The sequence below is a fragment of the Carcharhinus amblyrhynchos genome, chromosome 12 (assembly GCF_965287045.1).
Source record: "Carcharhinus amblyrhynchos chromosome 12, sCarAmb.v2.hapA, whole genome shotgun sequence".
Lineage (NCBI taxonomy): Eukaryota > Metazoa > Chordata > Chondrichthyes > Carcharhiniformes > Carcharhinidae > Carcharhinus > Carcharhinus amblyrhynchos.
This window is the reverse complement of record NC_137335.1, coordinates 12232906-12255748: the sequence shown is the minus strand read 5'-3', so window position 1 is coordinate 12255748 and position 22843 is coordinate 12232906. Positions and strand designations below refer to the sequence as shown.

The window sequence follows — 22843 nt, the reverse complement described above, 5'->3', positions numbered from 1 at the left end:
AAAGGAAGCCTCCAAGATGTATATGGAAAATATATTTTGTTATGGAAAATATATTTTATTACGGAAAATAATCGTTGATCATTGCTATTTTAATATACTAAGTAGTGCTGTTTATTTTTAAATATAATGCAATAAACAGTCCACTTATAGTTAAAATGATTGTCTATAATGCCTCCGTGTACTTTGATTTATTATTTTTCAAATGCTAAATATCTAGCAAATGCTAGATATGCCAAATGCATTATTGCATTTATAATCTGGTTTAAATGTTTTTTTTCTTATTGTAGACGGTTTACTTGGACAAAAGTTTGCTCATTTGATATGAGAAGTGTTTCTGAAAACAATGATTAGCCGGAAAGCAACCACGTCACAAATGATAGAACTGCAAGCGATTGTCAATTATATTGTTATATTGTCACAATTAATTAGTTAGACATTATGCAGTGAAATATTTTAGAACTTAATCTTTTAAAATGCAAAATATTGGTTACAATGGTGCCTGTTAACATTCTAGTTATGCCATGTTTAACTACAGACTTAATAGGAATGGAGTGCCAAATGCACCTATTTAAGGGCACATGCCTACCTCTCTAGTTGTGTACAGCTAGGCAGTAAGTATAGTTTGTCTGCACACAATTCTGAATAATACGGTGGAACACTGTTACATTAATCCCTGGCAGTAATACCTTAATTATTTACTGCTGCATTAAGCTTTATTTGAGGCTACATTTGTCAATTTATTATTGCTGGCTGGATACTTGAGTGAGAAGAGTATACTTTAGTTACAGGAAAGCAGTTCTAGTACTGCAGCTGAGTGACTGTGACCTCATGAATGAGGAAAAGCAGTTGATATGCTCATTTTTCTAGCACCGTACAGGGTATAAAATGTGTCTGGTATTTCATAAGAGTGTAGAGATATTAGTTTCAATGTCGCTTAAAATAATTTTTGTAGATGACCTATGCACCCCACCCAGAAAAAAAAACCCACAGTTGCTTATACTCAGCTTTCATTAATTCATTATTGCCAAAGTTGGATAAATGCACATTTTGAGTACTAAATGTACTTTACAGGATTCAATATGTATTTATGTTATTCACCGTCAGTTTGTATTTTGAGAAAAAAACACAATTTCTGCTGCTGAATGACCTGACATAACTACTAAAATGTGTGAAAAATATTGCTTGATGCCGAGGGTTTTTCTCAACGTTGTACTTTCCTTCTGTTGCAAAAGTGATATGATTCTTAAATGAAATATTTAGGGCAGGATCCCTTCCCTAATGGTTTGTTTTCCGATGGCGGGGGCGTGGCTGACAGTGGGATCTTCCAGTGCGTTATTCACCAGCCGTGCTGCGGGTGCCGCCATTGGTGAGACCAAAAGAGCCCACCGACAGGGATGTCCAGAAAATTCAACGCTCAGGGCTTGAAGAGGGAAGTTTTTGTCCTGATTTTTTTTCAATACCTGTTAGTAAACTGTATGAATATTGCAAGTCAGCAAGTGATAAAATTTAAGCTTTAGAAAACCAAAGAGCATTTGAACTTGTCTATCTTGAATTGAGTGTCCAAAAGGCGAGGACTTTTTTTTAACTGGAGAATTTCTGGCACTTGAAATATCCTACCAAAATAATGGTGAAAGCAGAATCTATAATATTTTCAAAAGGAAAGTAATCAAATGTTTGAAATGTTTTTTAAGGAATACAGAAAATTAGCATGGAGATGGATCTTGCACTGATATGATGGACTTTCAACTGTCTCATAAAATTCTGCAGTCCTAAGTTGAAGAGAGATGTAGGACAGGTGCTCACCCAGGAATTGGAAGGGGAAATGGAATGCTTATGATATTAAGCTGATCTTTCTCTACATCCTAGCTATGACTAACACTATATTCTGCACTCTCCCCTTTCCTTCTCAATGTATGGTATGCCTTGTCGGTATAGTGCACAAGAAACAATACTTTTCATTATATCCCAATACGTGTGACAATAATAAATCAAATCAAAATCTCAGCAGTCAGTATCAGAATGGCAATTGCAGAAACATTGGAACAGGTCATTCGTCTCACTGTTTTGGGAGAGAAGGATAACTGAGGTGTGAGAATCAAAATAGAAATATTAAAAACTGAAAGCTTCAATTGACATTTTATCTTTCAGACTCGCAGTCGCAAACTTTATGATTCATAACCGGTTATAAATAAAGAGATGACTGATTTCTCAGACAATGCACCTACCTCTCAGAAATACAAAAGCATAAGTGGTGCCCTGTTGTGCACTTTAACAAAAATGCAATTCTCCTCATTTGAAATAGGTTTAAGGTTAAGTGCTTATTTTTTTTAGGATGCCAGTTTACCTTTTCACCACCATGTATTAATGTTTAAATGCCACGAATAATTATAATCATGAACATGATTTTTCCATTATTCTCTGCAGGGTCTGCCTTTCACTTGAAGGATTTTTTCACTTACTTCAGACAATAGAAGATGGTGTTGGAGAAACAATGGCTAATTGTTTGGGACTGTATCAGCATACTACAATAAGTGATGAGAAACTGCACAAAATCTCAAGGTTATTACAGATCTACTCAAATAGTTCTTTAATTCCAATCTTCTTTCTGGTGCTTACAAAGTACTGTGCCTGGTAGTGTAAATGCTTGTTGTCTTTTATACATTTTATGTGTATTAACTGGAGCTGGGAATATTTTTAATGTCAATCTTATAGAAATTCTCATATTGAAAACATTTCAACCAGTAATCCAGCAAGTTCTGTCAGCAGTTATAGAGTGATAATGTTTAAGAAATAGTTGCAAACAGAGAAATTAAACACTTCTTTTTTGGGCAAAACTTAAAAAATTGCATTCTATATTCACAATCCTTTGTGTTTGCAGAATAGAGAATTTTTACAGTGGCTTCTACTTTTCATTAGGAGAATATTAAACGCATGCCTGAGCATTATTTGAATGCATTTTCTAAACGTTTTTGTGAAACTTTTCAGTAATACAGAAAAACATATAGAAATAAGTGAACAAAATAGAACACTTCTTTAAGTATTAGCATCAATCTTTATTGATTACAACTGTCTTAACCTTTACACTTTTAATGCAGTGACTGTTTCCCTAGCCTTGGTTTTATAATATGTATCCAGCTGATTAAAAAGTAGCATTACAGTAACAATGCATGTTAAGAGCTAATATGAAGATGCCACACAGAATGTTATTACTTGCATTGTGCGGAAAAGGTTTATGGTCTTTAAAACATTGCATTCAATTTTGCATCGAAATTTATACCAGTAAAAGATAAAGGCACTGAAGACCAGTGATTGGAGACATGCATCCAGCATTAATACCTGCCCATATACAGCTTCTGCTGCCAACCCCTGTAAAGTTTGTTGAATCGGGGGAAAGGTCTGAAGTAAGTGTAAAATATAGTGATTGAGGAACAGAGCTGGATAATTCCTTCATCCAACTTTGCCAAAGAAGTTGGAAACATAGAATGAAGTCTGCCACTGCAGCACTGCCCGAAGCTGTCCTTAGTAGATCCGTGTCAAACCTGCTTTTCTTTTTTTTTAATTTGGCCCCGCAGGGTAGCACAGTGGTTAGCACTGCTCCCTCACAGCACCAGGGACCTGGGTTCAATTCCTGGCTTGTGTCACTGTCTGTGTGGGTTTCCTCCGGGTGCTCCAGTCCTCCCACAGTCCAAAAATGTGTGGGTTGGGTGGATTGGCAATGCTAAATTGCCCCTTAGCGTCAGGGGGACTGGCTAGGATAAATGCCTGTGGTTATGTGGATAGGCCTGGGTGGGATTGTGGTCGGTGCAGATTCGATGGGTTGAATGGCCTCCTTCTGCACTATATGATTCTATAAAATCAGCAATTGAGCCCTGGGACCCTAGCTGGGCCACACAACCACCTGTACAAGTGAGACATGGTTGATGTTGCTAACCCTTGGGTGGAACTAAACAAGGATAAGGAAAATCCAAATTGGTGATAAGACTGCTAACCCTCCATGATTGGTCAGGAGTTTCTGGGAATTAGAGATTAATATCCACAAAACTGCTGTAGGGAATCCTGGTGAAAAATAAACAGGCATTAAAAAAATTATGAACTTTTATCAGTTTCTTTGAAGGTTGCTGTTTATTACTTCTAAAATTACTGGAGGTGGAAGACTGCTTCTCTGATAAGCCAAGAGCCATCCAATTGGGTAATAAGGAGTCTTTTGACTTTCCAGCTGGAGTATGAAGGTGGTTGCTGTGAGAATGAATGTGCTGAGTGACCAGTGGTGGGAATTGGAAGTCAAAGTTTGTGTGATGAAACCTTGACGACAGAACTGGCAGCTCAAGTTGGGGTACCCTGTTCCTATTTCAATCACTTTGGTTATTGACCTATCAAGTTTGGAAGTATGGGGAGGCTGCATGAGGCAATCCCAGAAAGCTCCATAGGGCAGAAATCTGTTATGTGCGAATCCTGTTCAAGTTTGCAATTGTTCGGGCAGTCTCACGCTGAAGAGCACACTACAGTCTTACGGTGGCACAGTGGTTGGCACTGGTGTCCAACAGTGCCAGGGCTCCATGTTCACTTCCCAACTTGGATCACTATCTGTGCAGAGTCTGCATGTTCTCCTTGTGTCTGCATGGGTTTCTTCTGAGTGCTCCAGTTTCCTCCCACAGTCTGAAAGACTTGCTGTTAGGTGCACTGGCCATGCTAAATTCTCCCTCAGTGTACCTGAACAGGTGCCGGAGTGTGGCAGCGAGGGGATTTTCACACTAACTTCATTGCAGTGTTAATGTAAGCCTACTTGTGACAATAATAAATAAGCTTTAAACTTCTACAGTGGCCACAAAGTCTCATGGGCAAGCTTTATAAGCAGAACTTAGGGACTACTTGTCAGAATTCAATTTGGTCAGTTTTGGGAATTGCCACCAAAGATAACAGAATTGTTGTTAACTGTTATACAGGAATGTGGCTGAGTAAGTGGCTGGTCCATCAATACGTGTAGGGAGGAGGACAGCCAATTTTAATGTCTGATCTTCATTGTCATTCTACAAGACAGATTCCAGATTGACAATAAAATCAATGATCCCATCTGCATATTTATCCAAGGACCTTGCTGGCTTCATACTGATGTCTTTCGTATTTACATGTTAAAATTGAGGTTGGCAGGTTTCGGGCAGAAAACCAACAGATACACCTGCCACTCCATTTCAGCTGGAGAGTTTTGGTGGAGAGGTTTGAATTCTCCCTCTTCATGCTTGGATGAATCAAGATTTCCAACATGTGCATTTCTTTGCACGTTTTAAAGCAATTTAACTAATTAACTCAGAAGTGCATTAAGTACAGTCAGAAGTTAGTTATTGTTAGAAAGTATATCTTGACCTCAAGTTCTCTGCGTTTTACTCATTCACTCATGTCAATGGTATTTCAGCAGCTAAATTGAATTACATTGGTATTTTGCATCCAGGTTGCATTATCCTTCTGTATGAACAGCATTCTTTGGCTGTACAGCGAGCAAGAAACAATACTTTTCACTGTATGCTAATACATGTGACAATAATAAATCAAATCAAATATCTAGATTTTTTCCATCCAAGTGTTTAATATTGGAAAAAGAGTAATCCCTCAATTTTTGCCTCAGAATTATTAGTTATCAACATTTAGTGCAATAATTTTTGTTGTTTGTCAGTTTGGCTGGTGAAATTTCTGATTTTTTTAGTGTCAAGTTTAATTCTAAATTCCTTTTGCAGTACCTGTAACATGAAAGGCAGTGTGAGTGGAGAAAGCCTTGAGGACTGTGGTGCGGTTGTTCTTCATGAGCTCAAAGGATTGTCACAGAGTACCTCAAGTGGTTGTCTGTTGTCCGAAGAAATTTTAAACAAAGATTGGTATGCAGTCGATGGAAATAATCATAGGTAAATTCCTTCAGACAGCCAAGCTTTTAAAATGTTCTTAGGCTATATGGCGATATAAGGCAAAACAATTCTATTGCTTATGTTTAATCAACTTTGCATTTATTATAAGCGAATATTCTTGATTGTTTGAGCAGGTTGACTTTAATGCCACAGCTGACATTGTAAACTCTCCTTGTGGGAAACCACTGTTGTAATTCTGCAACCTTAACCACTCATGCTGGTGCATGGTTCCAACACAAGTTGCTGGAGTGCCGCACTCAATGCTTCATCCTTATTCATACACAACTTATTTAACAATTACCTCCCATTCTTCAGTCAATTTCTTAATCCACTTGCAGGATTTAACGTGAATACTCAACAGTTTTGAGTTTGGCCAGTTTCCTTTTGTGTGAAACTTTTCAAATGCTGTTTGGAAGTGTAGCAACACATTGGTTTTGGCCTTTTTATAATTTCTTTCAGTTCCTTTCTCCTCAAAAGTTGAGGAAATTGATGAGGCAAGATATTTCCTTTCTGAATTTGTAATAGCAGTTACAATGTTGTGCTAATAATTTTCTAGTTTGCTCTCAATAGTTAATTCCATTATTATGTTATTTTATATGAATTTGAAAATGCCTCTCTCCATTTTGTCACCCTTTTTGTACATTAGTCTCTTTCCAATCCACTGGTACCTTTCTAAGTTTTAGTGACTCCCTGATAATGAGAATCAATGCCTCTCAAAAGTTTCTCCCTGGTCTTTCTCAGTACGCTGTGTTGAACGCAACCTATACATAGTGATTTAGATGCTTTGAGTGCTTTTATCATGTCCAGGACTTCCATATTATTTATCTTGAAGTCGTGGATTTTTCCGCTGAACCTTAGGGGGGACATGTTGCTTATGTTTACATTTGTAAATATTTAAAAGAAGTAGCTATTCAGAATATTTATTTTTTTTTGCTCATCCTCAGCTTCAAGCCTGTTCACATTTAATAAAGGTGATTTAATCTCTGAATGCCCTTTTGCTATTACATTATTGAAATGATATTTTGCTCTTCTGCTTTGCCTCTGCTGCTATACTTCACTCCAGGGATTTTTTTTGTTCTCTCCATATATTTAAACAATTTTTGCATATTCTAATTCCTGTATTTATCCCAGTGAACCACATCCCTTCTCACCTTTCACTGTCTTATCATAATATTTCTGAATTTCATGTATATATTTCTTATTATGCATTGGCCTTCCTCCATGTCCTCCAGTGTCTGATTGTCCCTAAATGTCTGTGGTGATAACCATCTGTTAACTATTCTGTATGCAGCAACCTAATCCTGGAACCTGTTTCTTCTTTCCCACCTGAAATGGCAGTGGTCGGCACTGCTGCCTCACAGCTCCAGGGACCCGGGTTCAATTCCAGCCTCAGGTTGCTGTCTGTGTGGAGTTTGCATGTTCTCCCTGTGCTTGCGTGGGCTTCCTCCAGGTACTCCGGTTTCCTCCCACAGTCCAAAGATGTGCAGGTTAGGTTGATTAGACATGCTAAATTGATCTTTAGTGTCTAGAGGGATTCTAACTAAGGTAAGGGTTACTAAGCCAGGATAGGTCCCGGCTTCCTTCTGCACTATAGGGTTTCTCTGATTCTCTCTGAAACTCCTGCCACCTTTCCCTACTCACCCTTCCAATTCCTAGTGTGATATATTTCCTTTCTTAGCTTTTCATCATTTTAGTACTTGGCCTTTTCTCTATTACTGCAGATTGTTAGAATTGCCTGCTGATTCTGCCACAATGTGGGACCGTTGGTACTTGCATGTTCTTTTTATGTTGGAGCATCAGGTAATGACCACAGATGAGGCTGCAGAAGTGTTTGGACCATTATTGATTGCAGAAAGCAGTAATAACTCCAAAAAGGTACAAATCACATTGTATTTAATTCTCAAAAAATGCTGTGTTTTAAAAAAAAAGTATAACAATGAGTTAAATTCCGTGTATACTTTTATTTTTATACATTTTGCTCAACATGGATATTTCACACCAACTTAAATCAATGAATAGAATTTGTTCCTGACGCTAGAATTATAAGGACTGCACACTGCATTAGTGATTTACAAAAATCACTGCTTGATTTGCTTATGCAACAAGCAGAACGGTTATGACATTATGGACAGTCGTTGCAGTCTTGTTTAAGCAATTCTTAGTTTTATATTCTGTAATTTGACAAAACTGATAATGACCAGCACATCCGGATGATTAGAAAATTAATCAAATACAGCTAACAGAATTATGTACCAATGCAGATTATTTTTGTGCTTTAAAAAATAACATGGCTATATTTCTTAATTTGCCAAAGAAAATAATCAAAATAAATATTTATATGCTTTCGTAGTTAGTCAGACAAAGAAGCAAACTTATTGCCTGCATTATGTATGCTCGTGGATGAGCTGAACTATGTCAGTCTATCACCCAATATTTTCAGGTTGATCCCATTTTCTAACCTGCGCTTTTTAGGAGAAAGACACCACAGTTTTACCATCATATTTTAATCAACAGAGTTAAAAGTAAGGTTCCATTGCAAATTGTTTGACGATTTAAAATTAATTTTTATTCTAAAAACTATTTACCAAAAATATTTTAAGTGCCGAACAAGCGTGAAAACAGAAGAAAATCTCACCTACTTTTTGGGTAAGCTCCCATATGCTTTCTTATGGTACTTAGGACAAAAGGTTCCAAATGTGATTCCCGCTAGTAAGGGGAGTGGATGGAGTTTATTCATGCCAGGAAGCTGGCTGCAAACCGCTAAAGGCCACTATTGCGCATGTGCACATTGTATAAGAGTACATGGTGCACTGGGAATATGTCACTCCCCCTCCACCCCCAGACATTGCACCCTTACTCCCACTGGTCGCGCACTCCCACCCCCCACGATCATGACACCTGTGCACCCCCCCCACCCACTGATCGCTGACCTCAATTTTTCCCTCCTTCACCCCTTCCTGAGTGCGAGGCTGATTATGCTGGCAGAATACAGCCAGTGATATGAGAGGTGAGCGACCAGGCACAAGCTCAGTTTTTCACTTCACTTCACTGGCTCACCACATGATCGACTGGTGTAACAAAGCAGTAAGATCATCCCCATAGTCTGAGAGAGATGGCAGTATAGTAAATTGCCCAGATTTTGTGAGTGTGATGACAGCGAAACTGTCATCATCACCATCATGTTCTGTGAAACTGTCAGTAACTTCTGGCGTCCCCAAGTGCAGAATTAAACACAGAAATCTTTGTTTGCTGCTGGCAATTCTTTACTCTTAGATAGGGTATGCTACAGAAGTGACTGCAGACTGAAATCTTTAGAAATCACTGAACTTATTATAATTTATTGTAATGTTGCTGTTTACAAAGTTACCTTGCGTTACTGAGGTGTAACTTGATGTTTAATGACGTACTAAGTTATAACTACTGCGGAAGAATCTAGCTGTCCTGGAAGATAAACTTTTTATTTGTGTAATTTATGAATCATTTCATAGTTTTTTAAATATAATTATTTTAAAGTTATTCAGCTTTGAATATGTATGCTCCAAACTTTCTGTAAAATTTATAATAGCTGTTAGAGAATTGGTGCATTTTTGTTTGTGATTTACTGTCTGAATGTGATTGGCTACTTATCCTGCTTGATGGCATCACTGAAGATCCCCTTCATTGTGCCACATTCAGGTTAAATTTGAGAAAGATGAAATCCACACATTAAATCTTTGTAGGCAGCTTTCTTTGAGGTAAGCGGTAGACACCATTACTTTGTCGCTGACTGCAGAATTTAGGCCTGTGTTTTCCAAAGAGCTCTCTGAAAATTGAGACCAGTAGAAAACTGTAATTCATGTATTATAGATAGGTAAACGTGGTTCATTAATTGATGTCAAAATAACAATGTTTTACTCACTGCTCTATGAGTATGAAGCATTTTCAAGGGTTTCTTATTAATTTTACTTGCTATTCAGGCAACAGCATTATTGAAGAAAATCCTTCCAAAGGCAGCTGAAAATCAGACTTCTGCAAATGAAGATTCATCTTGCAGCTTGCCATCCATTTTCAATGATGATGCAGAAATTAAAGCAGAAATCCCTGTGCCATGTTTTGGCCTGACTAATACAAAGCAGCAAGGTAGGTGCTCTGTAAAGGTTATTAGCTGAGTAAGTACAGTGCTAAAAGTCATAGGATCTCTATCGTGCAGAAAGAGGCCATTTGGCCCATCAAGTCTGTACCACCCGCAATCCCACCTAGGTTCTACCCCCTTGTCCCTTCATATTTACCCACTAATTCCGCTAATCTACGCATCTCAGGACACTAAAGGGCAATTTTAGCATGGCCAATCACCTAATTATTACTTAGTGCACTATTTTGAAGAATAACATGACAAGTGTAATCATTTCAGATAACTGTTGTGCAGTTCAAGAAATGATATGTTTGCCAGTTTCATTTGTAAAAAATATTTGAGCTGCCAATTGGCAAGTAAGTTCATGCCGCACAAGTTCTAGGCAATGATCATCTCCAAGAAGAGAGAATCCAACCATTGCCCCTTGAAATTCAATGGTAATTACCATCGCTGAATCCCCCACTATCAACATCCTGGCAGTTACCATTGACCAGAAACTGAACTGGACAAGCTATAGAAATATTGGGAGCACAAGCACATATCAGAGACTAGCAATCCTGCGGAGAGTAGCTCATGTCCTGATTCCCCAAAGCCATCTACAAGGCACAAGTTGGGAGCATAATGGAACACTTGCCTCACATCATCCAGGATAAAGCTGCCCACTTAATTGGCACCCTATCTATAAACATTCAGCCCGCCCACCAATGTGGCACAGTGTTTGGAATTGCTGCTTCACAGCGCCAGGGACCTGGGTTTGATCCCGGACTTGGATCACTGTCTGTGCAGACCTGCCACGTTCTCCCTGTGTCTCTACAGATTTTCCCCAGTGCTCTGTTTCCCCCCACAGTCTGGAAGATGTACTGGTTTGATGCATTGGCCATGCTAAATTCTCGCTCAGTGTACTCGAACAGGCGCTGGAGTATGGTGACTTTCACTGTGGGGATTTTCACAGTAACTTAATCGCAGTGTTAATGTCAGCCTAGTTGTGACATCAATAAAATTAAAAAAATAAAAATAAGTACCTTGCCCAATTGCCTTTTATTCATGTGTGAGTGCTAGCACTGAAAGTTAACAAGCTTTTCAACTGTGAAAGCTTTCATTACCTGCCGTTACCAAGGGCCCGCATGCACACATGCGGTTCACCAGATAGAAATGAAGAGGAGGAATCCTGAATAATTTTCTTCCTTAACCTGGGTACAGAGAAAAATTGTTCTACTACTGCTGCCCTAACTGAGTCTAACTCAGTGGCCGGAACTCTACCACTTCGCCCGCCACGGAGCTGGAGCGGGCGAGGGTCCGACAATGGAAATCTCCATTGACCTTGGGCGGGAATTTCTAGTCTTCCCGAGCGAGGTCGTAAAATCCTGCCCTATATTTTCATTCATTGCACTTCCTTTCAATTAACGAAAGCGCTGGAGCAATTACTTCCTGGCATATTCACCATGGCAATGTCTCAACCATTCAGAGCTGACTTGCCGACCGATCAGTACGCCTTTCCTCATGCAGTATAAACTGTTGTTTCCTTTGCAATTTGACTTTTTGTGTCACGATGAGTGCAAGATGAAAAGTGTCGACTGCATGTCTCTCTCTTCAGCAATACTCAAATGCTATACTCACAAGCACCTAAATAAATAAATATTTTTAAATTCAGTTTTATTGGTGATTTTCATGAAGTTTTATAAAGATGAGCAAAAATATTAAAATAGATTGCAGTATTCATTGTTGGATGCCACATGAAAAAAGGCTGTTTAATCAATTTTAGTTTCTTACAGCCTGTCCTAAATTTAGAATGCTGTCATAAAACACCTGAACATGACAGATTTTTATAGCATTTGAGAGCTGTGAGTACAATGCAGTAACAGCATTTAATGAAGTTTGGATCACACTTGAATATAATTACGTTTATTAATATGTCTTGTATAAACTTTCACTTATGGAAAATATGTGCTAACGTATTCAGAATAATTGGGGATGGATGTAACAACGTGGACCAGTCTTTAACTGAAAGAGGGTGGAGCAGTTTTAGCTATACATCAGGGAAACAGGCCCTTCAACCTGACTTGCCCATGCCAACCAGGTTTCCTATCCAAGGTCTGCAACCCTACTGTTGATTTCAACCACTTCCATACGAAAGCATTTCAAAAGAAAGAATTTATAAGCGCCATGTCTTCACAAAATAAAATGTGATTTGTAGTCTACTGAATAGACCAACTCCTGTTTAGGAAACACCGTAAGAATGTCCAACATGCTAATTCTCTAGCCATGCTTTATTGGCAAATTTAAGCACTTTTGATCAGCTGAAGCATACAACTTTAAGCAAGTTCATATTGTTTTCATACTGCAGGCAAGGCCGAGAATCATAGAATCCTACAGTGCAGAAGGAGCCATTTGGCTCATCGAGTCTGCACCGACCACAATCCCACCCAGGCCCTATTCCCATGACCCCATAGCTAGTCTCCGTGACACTAAGGGTCAGTTTAGCATGGCCAATCCACCTACGCCTGTGAGAGGAAAGAGGAGCATCCAGACGAAACCCATGCAGACATGGGGAGAATGTGCGAACTCCACACAGACAGTGACCCAAGCTGGGAATCAAACCCAGGTCCCTGGAGCTGTGAAGCAGCAGTGTTAACTACTGTGCCACCTTGCTGCCCATTAGATTATTTTTGCATATACATATTCTTGCCATATACATATTCTGAAGGTGAAACATCCAAATGAAGAGCCCTTTTACCCGTTATATTGCAGATGTTTTTGATTTCATCCCCTTTTATGATAATTATAGGACTTGGTTCATTAGATTAATGCCAGATATAATGGTGCAGCAATTTTTGTATATTTTAATTTGTAGTGTTAATTATATAGACTATCTGGTTTGTGAAGACTCCTTAATTTGTTATCATTAAGTTTGGAGAGCAGAAGGATGTGCAATGAACAAATCTTCTAATAGATAATAAATAAACAAAATAACACTATGAAATTTTTACAACACACATTAGTAACACAGAAAGTGACTGTTAATAGCTCTTTTAAGTACTGTGCTAATTGTGCACTGCAGCTGTTGGCATTGGAATCTCCTCCTCTGATTGTAAATTTGAACCAGTTCTTTAGAACTCAGTGAAAAGAAAAAGAAAAATTGAATGTTAGTAATGCAAAGCAAGTTTACTGCATCTGAAAAAGAAAGTTAAATTAATGTTTCATATATGAACGTATTGTAGTAATTAATTTGCATTCAGAGATCGAATGCTTCTTCTGAATTTCTGGTTTCTCAATTACAAGGAATTGGTGGCTTAAAGAGAAAATATGCTTCTGATTTTTTTTCCAGTGTGTTATATGGATTATCTCACACAGGTTTTCTTGAATCCACAATAATATGTCATTGTCATCATTAACTGCCACATTTTCAGTTAATGGTTAATCTGCCTATGTTAGCCTTAAAGTTCAAAGCGTGTTTGTAAACAGTTACCCGTGACAATGTAATTGCCATCTTGTGGTCAGAGTCCATAATGTAGTGCAACATTTCTGAAGCCTCCCTCTTAGTTCACCCCAATTTTCATCCAGCAATAGCCTCTGAGAGAATGTACAGCGTAAAGGAAGATTTCTTAAACTTCATTCTGGGCTAATAACAATAGCAAAAAGTCAATTGTAGGCTGGCTAAACAAAGTATGCTAATGTTTGTGGAAATAGAATTACTTGATAGAAATTCAGAAAATAACACCTCTACTCAGTAAATTAACATTAATTTAACATTGGTGTCTTATTCTAGAATTACTGGGATTTCCATGTTTTTCTCCCTGATTGGATAGAATGCTTGTGCCTGAAACAAGTACAACTAATTTAATTCTGTGCAACCAAACTGAGATGCTATGATCCATCACCTGCTTTATTTGCCTCACAGTGCCTTGGTTGGGCACCCAGAAGAGCTGTAGTCGGTACTCTCGTCATGCCAGATCAAATAGAAGGATCTGAGAAAGAGCAGCAAGGCCACAGAAGCCAAAATAAATAAAACTTCCCCTTTTCTAGGGCTTAGCATGTGTACTCGAGCATATAATAGTCGATCTTGTGTAAAAGTCAACCCCTAACTTTCAGCCAAAAAATCCTTAATTTCTAATATACCTCAACTCATTATTCATTAAACAAGTATTTGTGTAACATTTTATAATAGTGTGGCCCTTTCCTTCTTCGAACTGCTGAGTGGCATTGAATCCACAAGCAAATATGCTCCCTCTCCTCTACCTTGAGAAGTTGGAAAGGCTCCCTAAAGTGGGAGTGCCAAGATCATAGAATCCCTACAGTTCAGAAAGAGGCCATTCGACCCATCGAGTCTGTACTGACCACAATCCCACCCAGGCCCTACCCCCATATCTCCACATACTTACCCACTAATCCCTCTAACCTACACATCTTGGGACACTAAGGGGCAATTTTAGCATGGCCAGTCAACCAACCCACACATCTTTGGACTGTGGGAGGAAACCGGAGCACCCAGAGAAAACCCACGCAGACACGAGGAGAATGTGCAAACTCCACACAGACAGTGACCCAAGCCGGGAATCGAACCCAGGTCCCTGGCCCTGTGAAGCAACTGTGCTAACCACTGTGCTACTGTGCCACCCACAGACCTAGTTTTAGGTCTGCAGCCTACTGAGGTTATCAGTCTGAGGTTAATAACCTAAACCAGCAAATGTGAAAATGGGGCACTCATCCTGATATGTACCTAGGGGATGGTGTGAGGGACGGGTCTTGGGGGGGGCATGAAAAGCGTCCTTTGCATTGGATCATTTTTTATTCTGCAACAATACTGCTGAATGTTGAGAAATAATTAAACTGGTAGATATTTACTTGTTTCATCCTGATACCAACTGGCCTGTCTTTTTTGATATATTAAAACACTCATGATGTTTCTTACTTTTAAATCTAACAGAAACAAGAGCATATCAACTGTTAAAGCAATCAGCAATGCAGCAGAATGAAAAGGATGCCTCAGGTTTACATTCATCAGGTAATAGCCAGTAGGGTGTATTTCAATAAAACAGCGTGCTAGATTTTCACCCAATTGTTCAAATCAATCAAGTGTGCTTACCAAGAATAGCAAAATAGTTGACTTTGTTTTTATTCTGGGTCCAGGACTAGCTTGTTGTCTGCAGATAAATAACAGTATATAAACTACTCCCATTATACAGTTTACATTTTTACAATTATCTTTGAATTATACCAATACATGTATGTAGCTCATATATTCAAACGATATCAGCATGTACAAAGAAACAATGTATACCCTGGATTTGAGAGTAAATTACTTTTTACTTGTGACTAAAAGAACTGTCCTTTCATTTCCTATGTGATCTTCTTGTTGCATAATAGCATTTTTTTCTGGCATATTAGATGTTGTATATATGCTGTTTATTTTCATTCAAGTTCTGTTTTGCCACTTAGTATGAAGGGAGTCCTTACTATGTACTCAAATCTTGTCAGGATAAATGCTCTAAGCTCTTTAAACTGTCCTAAATTTCTATGAATCCATAAAGGGTTTTCCAAACAAGCTGTTTTTTTTGTCATGGCATACTTTATTGCTACTCCTCTTAAGTGTATACTTCTGATAAGTGTATACAAATGGTGGGAAATCAGCCACACACTTAACTAGAGTATGCTGTAGTTATTCTTGAGAGTTTCATTAATATTATTAAACCGTGACAGGTCTAGAATGATCGTTTCTCTGAAATTCAATAAAACACTACAATTGTCATAGATAAGTTTTGTCATTAAACAAATGATTGCATTCTGAGGTTTACATAAGCTAGTAAGAATGTTTTTTTAATAAGCAGTCTATCCTATAAAACAATTAGAAAGATTTGTTCATGGTTCAATGACAAAGCAAACTTCACTTCCTTTTTGTCCAACCCACTTGTTTACGCCTTTTATTGTAACGCAAATCTGGACTTTGCAGTCTGCAGTGAAGGAACAGCACGAAGGGGCAGTCCTGCTACTCTGTCTTTTAAATTTGACATTGTATATCATAACACATAAATAATATAGTTGCAGTACAAACTCTGTAGCACTGAACAGCTTGCACTACAATAGCCCAAAATGAAAAGTAACATGATGGAAATGAATCATCAGTCCTCAGATCTCAGGAACAGTATAACGCATGATGAATAATCCTGTTTAGTATTCTGAAATGAATATGCATTATTATAGTATAATGTATAATTGTTTTGGCCTCATTCATGTTTTGTTCTAGATAGAATCAAAAAGAAGCACACCAAGAAGCTGAAAAATATGGTCAAAGAGAAGGATAAATGTGAAACTGACTCCAGTGATGGAAGTCCACAGTTAAGGTAAAACAGTGGCAATTAAATGTAATTTTCAGTAAGCACAATTAGTACCACATTGTTGATCACTTTTATTAGGAAAAGAAGTGTTATACAGTTCCACAAAGCTCAATTAATCAGCAAATATTACATTGTTGATCACTTTTATTAGTTCAATAAGTGTTATACATTTCCGCAAAAATGCTGAAAAATGTATCGTCTAATTTCCTGCATGGTCAGGAGAAATGTAAACCCTGGGGTTTGTTCTTTGTAAGTTATAGTTGATTTTATTATTCACAACATTTACCATCCAATAAATCAAAAGTTGGTAATTCTGAACAATCATAAGCGTTCAATCACGAACGTCACATTTCCATGGGAGCAATGTTTCTGAACTAATTAAACGAGTGCACAAAGTCGTCATTATTCCTAACCTTTGTGTACTTGTGCTATCCATAGGTTGTTGTTCTTCTACAGTGTAACTGGTTGTCAGTGATTAGCTGTCCGTGTTTAATCTGTGGGTGGGATTCACAGTGTCATCGCCCATAAAACCATCTTTTTGAAGATTAAACTTGGCAGCTCATACACATGAAGTGACACTTCTTTATTTGTAGCATAATTCATTAAAAATCATGTTTATAATACTCTGATTTTCACAGTGGTGACAATTAGAATTAATCTTCCTTTGAAAGACTCTTACTCGACTGATTGTAGACATGACTTTATCATTTGCAAAAGAGCAGCATATCTCACTATTACCAGTGACACAGAAATGCTGTTAATTGAGTAGATTGTTGATGTTGGATTACTCCACATTCCAAGATAAAATACTGAGTCAAATTTCTATTTACTCTAATCGGTCATTAGTTGTCCATGGTAATTAAGGATAAGTTCTGTGCCATCCTGTCCGTATCTCCTTCATTCAATTAAATTGTGCAAAAATAACATTGAGGCTTTAATTTTGTTTATCGGTACATTAGAAAGGAGTGACATTTTATTTGGGGAAGGAAGGACTTTCATTGTATGCCTCAGTATGACCTTTTAGAAAAAGTACACAGATATATATCTCTCTCAGGACAAGTTTACAAAGTAGAAGTGAGAAAGCAGTTTGACAATAATAGCACATGCTATACTTTCACTGGCAAATCAAAGAATCGCCCGAGATTATACAGACAGCCTACCTTGCACCAGACGTGGTTTTCCCTTTTACCTGTATTTATGTCTTTGGCATGACATGGTACCATGTATATTTGGCTAACTCATCACTTAATTTAGTTTATTAATGTCACAAATAGGCTTACATTAACAATGCAACAAAGTTACAGTGAAAATCCCCTACTCACCACACTCTAGTGCCTGTTTGGGTACGCTGAAGGAGAATTTAGCATTGCCAATGCACTAACCAGCATGTCTTTCGGACTGTTGGGAAGAAACTGGAGCACCCGGAGGAAATCCACACAAACACGTGCAGACTCCACACAGAGAGTGACCCAAGCCAGGAACCGAATCTCGGTCCCTGGCGCTGTGAGGCCGTAATGCCACCGTGCCGCCCCCTTTCCGTGATGTATATGTCACACTGCGAGCATGTGACATCAGACTCCCATCCAGCTTTAAATAGTAAGCAAACCTTACTGAATTGCTACTGTACTTAATGTTATGAAAGATGATATCTCTGCATTTACCAATGCCTTAAGCAGACATTGTATACTATACCCCTGAAGTGACATTGTAAGGTTGAGTTCTAGTGATAGCATGAATGAGAAGTACTGCTTTGAATCTACTGTCCTATTTCATGGCATCACTGGAAGTGATTTTTACACAAAATGTCTGTTCCAAATCTGGTATGCAATTGCAGAGCATAAAATAATACAAGGAATGACTTAGGGATATGGTAAAGCATATAGAACTGTCACTTTTTAAAGAGATATTTTCTTCCTTTACAACTTTTTAAACTGTAAGGCAATTTTATGGACTGAAGTTTGTCTTTAGTTAAGCCTCATCCAGTTTTGTTGTTTTACTGATATGCTATGGAGTGATTTTTCGCTGTTGTTAATTTCCAGTGAATTCTGTGCACTGTCTGCAGCATTAACAAATGTACCTGTGACATCTAGTGGGAAACGTTGGCACTGCTCAAATATGTTCCAATTTTTAAAATCTTGTACTCTTCTAAAATGCAATCTTACATGATTAAGAGCAAACCTCGCCCACAGTCAGTGAAGACAAATCAAAAAATCTTTAGCTGGCTTCAGGGTTATACTTTTGTTGCTGAACCTGGTTCATTTATTCCCAATCATATGTTTGTAGAATTATATTTCAAACTTGTGACTGCTACTATACTGTTACCATTTCCAGTGCTCAAGTTTCACATTTGTTATACTGGTAAACCATTTACTAGATTCTAAATAGGCTCTGTACCAACTACAGTCTGAGTTGAATACTTCAAAATGTCCTGGTAAGTGCTTCCAGCAGGGAGCCGCACTCAGACGATGTGCAAAGCAGAAAACTGAGGCTACAGCATTGTGGCTGTGTCAGGACAGGTCTGACAGCCACCCACGCTGCCTTTGAGTAAAACTTCCTTATGGGAACATGACATGAGTGAATTTACCTTGTTATCCTTTATGCACCATCTTGGGAACCAGTCATCAACTTTTCAATCCTATTCCCAAATCATGTTTCTATGTAAACTGCAGTTTTTAACACTTTGCTCTGTAAAACTGGAAATGTCTGTTACAATGATGACATGTAAGACAAAATCTATTGCAATTCACTAAGCAAGTCATGGAAATATTAAATCTGCAATTAATAGGGGAATCATAAAAACTAACTCCACTAAAATTTTAATTCCTCGCAATGCCAGGGATCCTGGTTCAATTCCAGCCTCGGGTGGTCTGTGTGGAGTTTGCACATTCTCCCCGTGTCTGCATGGGTTTCCTCCGGGTGCTCTGGTTTCCTTCCACATTCCAAAGATGTGCAGGTTAGGTTGATTGGCCATGCTAAATTGACCCTAATCGGGAATTAGCAGAGTAAATGCATGTGATTACGGGAATAGGACCGAGGTGTGATTGTGGTCAATACAGACTCTGTGGGCCAAATGGCCTCCTTCTGTACTGTAGGGATTCTATGATTCAAAATTTTCATGCCTCATAGCGCCAGGGACCCGGATTCAATTCCGGCCTCGGGTCACTGTCTGTGCAGAGTTTGCACATTTTCCCAGTGTTTGTGTGGGTTTCCTCTGGGTGCTCTGGCTTCCTCTCACGGTCCAAAGATGTGCGGGTTAGGTTGATTGGCCATGCTAAATTGATTCTAATCAGGGAAATTAGCAGGATATATGTGGGGGGGTTACAGGAATAGGAGCCAGGTGGGATTGTGGTCGGTATAGACTCGATGAGCTGAATGGCCTCCTTCTGTACTGTAGACATTCTATGATTCATTTCAACAAGTCTTACCTGCAGTACACATGCCAGTATTTTCAGGCTGAAAAGGAGATTGATAAATCATAAAATTTTGGTTTCCTTATCTTAATCTAAATTGATCCTGCTCATCTTAACAAGATCGTGCATCTGTGAGGTTAGCAGTCTTCAGGTACTAGTTGTGCCATTGCTGAAAGCAACTGTCTGACCTGACAGTGAAAGCAACCAGCCTCATTTTATATGGAGCAGTAAACTCTTTGGACGTAGGGAGTGGCCATTGAAACAGAATACAGCAGCAACCACGCCCTCTCTGCAGAAAGCAGCAGTTTGTCGACCTAATCTCTGTGCAGCAGGTGAGATGGGCTCAGCACACTAACTATATCTTGTTATTCATGGAGCACATTTGTGCCTGGAAAAGTTTTTTTTAAATTGTGATTTGTGAAGAATGCATCTAAATAGAATACTTTGTTCTGAATCTTGCGCTTGTTGGGCACGCACAATTGGAAATGTGCGCTTTCAGATGCGATTGGGTCCCGACTGTTATTTCACACTAGCTGGCAAATTCACTGGCAGCGTGAAATGATGCTAAGGAAGGCTCAGTGCTGTGGTGCTGGTGGCGTTGAGGGGGTTACAGGATTGGGGTGGGTGGGGGGCACACAGCAAGGTGGGTGTAGAAGTTTTCAGCAAGCTCACAGCAGTTGGGGGGCTGCCAAGGGGAGCTGCAGTACTATATAAATGAAGTAAGCTCAGTGAAATGCTGCAAACTGCATCTACACAGCAAATTCAAGCACCTGACAGCAGACCTCAGAGGACCTGAGCCCACAAAGGTCTTATTACAGTTTTTAATCACCTCGAAGATGTTAGTTGTGAAAATGTAAATATTGCCTGGCCGTTGGCCCATCCAACTCTAAAAGTGGACAAGCCCCATAAGATTGTCACCAATTGCTTCCTTAATGGGCTTAATTGCCTGCTTAATTATCAACAGGCAAGCCTCAGACTTCCACACACTCTCATGACTGCAATGTTGTGTGTGAGCACCATGATGTCAGGATGCATACCCCACATCTTCCAATGCAATTTCACGTATCCCTGGGTCAGGCACCCACTCGGTCAACATAAAATGCTGGCCATGGTATAAACTGTTAATCAAGGTTTACTTTACCTCCATAAGCCTAATCTATATGTGTCATTCTTGCCTTCATTCCTTTTGAATTATTAGCTCAATTCACTTGCGCTTCTTAAAGCTTTCCATTTAGTACACTTTATTTACGTGTAAACTTTAATACAGCATCATTAAACCTGGCAGTTCTTTGCAAGTCAATAATGGCCTTCCAAGGTCTCTGAAAGAATTCATTCTCTCTTTTTGTGTTCTGTTGACAATTGAAGAGTACATGTCTGACAACCAGTCCCATTCATGAAAATACTGTTTCTATTTCTGAAGACTTTTGTTGATTAGATTGTTGGGGTAAAAGGCAGCTGGCAACTTTCACACTTTAGCAAAAGTTTGTAGTGAAACCAGGTATTGTGCAGCTAGGGCATTTTATGTCCAGACTCCATTGACTTCCTGGTAAACCGCAAATGAGTGTATACAGCTGCTCCCAGTAGGGTTACTGGGTAACCGGACAATGGGAGGGTTTGACAGAAAGATCTTAAAAGTTAAATGCAAGGAGGAATGTAACAGCTGAATTTCAACATTTTAAAAAATCTTGACTGTTTGAGAATTTTTCTAGAAGCTTTAATTACTTTGCTACGTCCTTGCCTTTTGGATCACTCATAAATAAGTCTCTTTTCTGATTGTACTTTATTCGCTGATTGTGTCTGTGCAAGAAAACACTTCACTTCCCAAGGTTAACATCAGTGAAAATTACTGTTAGATGCTGAAAAGAAAGACTTATATTTATATGGTACCTTTTCCCACCTGAGGACGTCTCTAATTGCTTTACAGCCAATGAAATAGTGTTGAAGTGTAGTCATTACAGTTGTAATAGAGAAAACAAAGCAATCAATTTAGGCACAGCAATCTCCTGCAGCCAGCAATGTGATACTTACCTGATGCTAATCTTGCTGGCGACACCCACATTCTATGAACGAATCTGGTAATTATCACATAATCTGTTTTTAATGTTTTCAGTCTTTATTCTTTCATTCAATGTGGGTGTCACTTGCAAGACCTGCACTTAATGTCCATTCCATGATTGTCCTTGAACTGAGTGGCTTGCTAGGGCATTTAGAGGGCAAATAAGAATCAACTATATTGCTTGGGACTGGATTATATTTAGGCCAGACCAGGTAAACATGGCAGATTTCCTATCCTGAAGGGACAACTTCCTTCCCTAAAGAACATAAGTGAACCAAAGGGATTTCCACAACAACTGATGATTGTTGTCATGCTCACCATTACTGAGACTAGCTTTCTTTTCAAGATTTATTAGTTAAATTTAAATTCTACCAGCTGACATGGTAGGATTTGAACCCCTTTTCCAGAGCACTAGCTTAAACTTTTGGATTAGTACTCCAATAGACATTATCACCATCTCTCCAGCTGACTGAGGGATAAAAATTGGCCAGGAGAGCACCCCTGCACTATACTGTTGTGGTATTTTTAACATCTATTTAAGAGGGCATGTGCTTGCAGCGTCCAGGAATGTCCCTCAATACCATCAAATCACAAAACTTGCTCATCTTCCTGCCTATATCAACAATCTGGAAATCTTCTCTACTACCTTCCAGTTTGTTCTGTTTTTTTTAAAGTAAAATATAGAATTGAAAATTTAGCCGAACATACAATAATAACTAAGTCACTAGTTTACAGTTTCTTCAAAAATATGGTCATTATCATGTAGTTAGAACCAGCAAATGCCAGTGGCATTTCCAGAATATCCTCCTCCTCCTTCAGTTACCATGTCCCAAGAGGACATTGGTGACTGTGGACTTCCATCGGATTGGTCCATGATTATGCTTGCCAAAGTACTGCCATGGTTTGACATTGCCTGCTGCAATGTGGCTGATCAGGAAACTCTCCGCTCTTTGCCACCTGCCATCAGGTATATTGGAAGTGTGAGGAAAAGTTAGATTTCTCAATATTTTTGCAATAACTTTGTAATTTACAGTGAAACA

At 38.7% G+C, this 22843-nt stretch overlaps 1 protein-coding gene across 2 annotated transcripts in view; it reads left to right on the top strand.

Moving 5' to 3' along the window:
• kiz (kizuna centrosomal protein) overlaps window positions 1-22843 on the top strand; it is a 135938-nt gene that overhangs the window by 84751 nt on the left and 28344 nt on the right. The window contains exons 7-12 of one of the 2 annotated variants that reach the window (XR_013888220.1): window positions 2425-2559; window positions 5730-5894; window positions 7616-7769; window positions 9851-10013; window positions 14930-15007; window positions 16251-16343. Coding sequence is in view for 1 of the 2 variants with exons in the window: in XM_080199740.1 (XP_080055866.1) it covers window positions 2425-2559; window positions 5730-5894; window positions 7616-7769; window positions 9851-10013; window positions 14930-15007; window positions 16247-16343 (792 nt within the window). In the remaining variant the exon portion in view is untranslated. Of the gene's footprint in view, window positions 1-2424; window positions 2560-5729; window positions 5895-7615; window positions 7770-9850; window positions 10014-14929; window positions 15008-16246; window positions 16344-22843 lie in introns of both variants that reach the window. The other variant, XM_080199740.1, reaches the window with a different exon arrangement.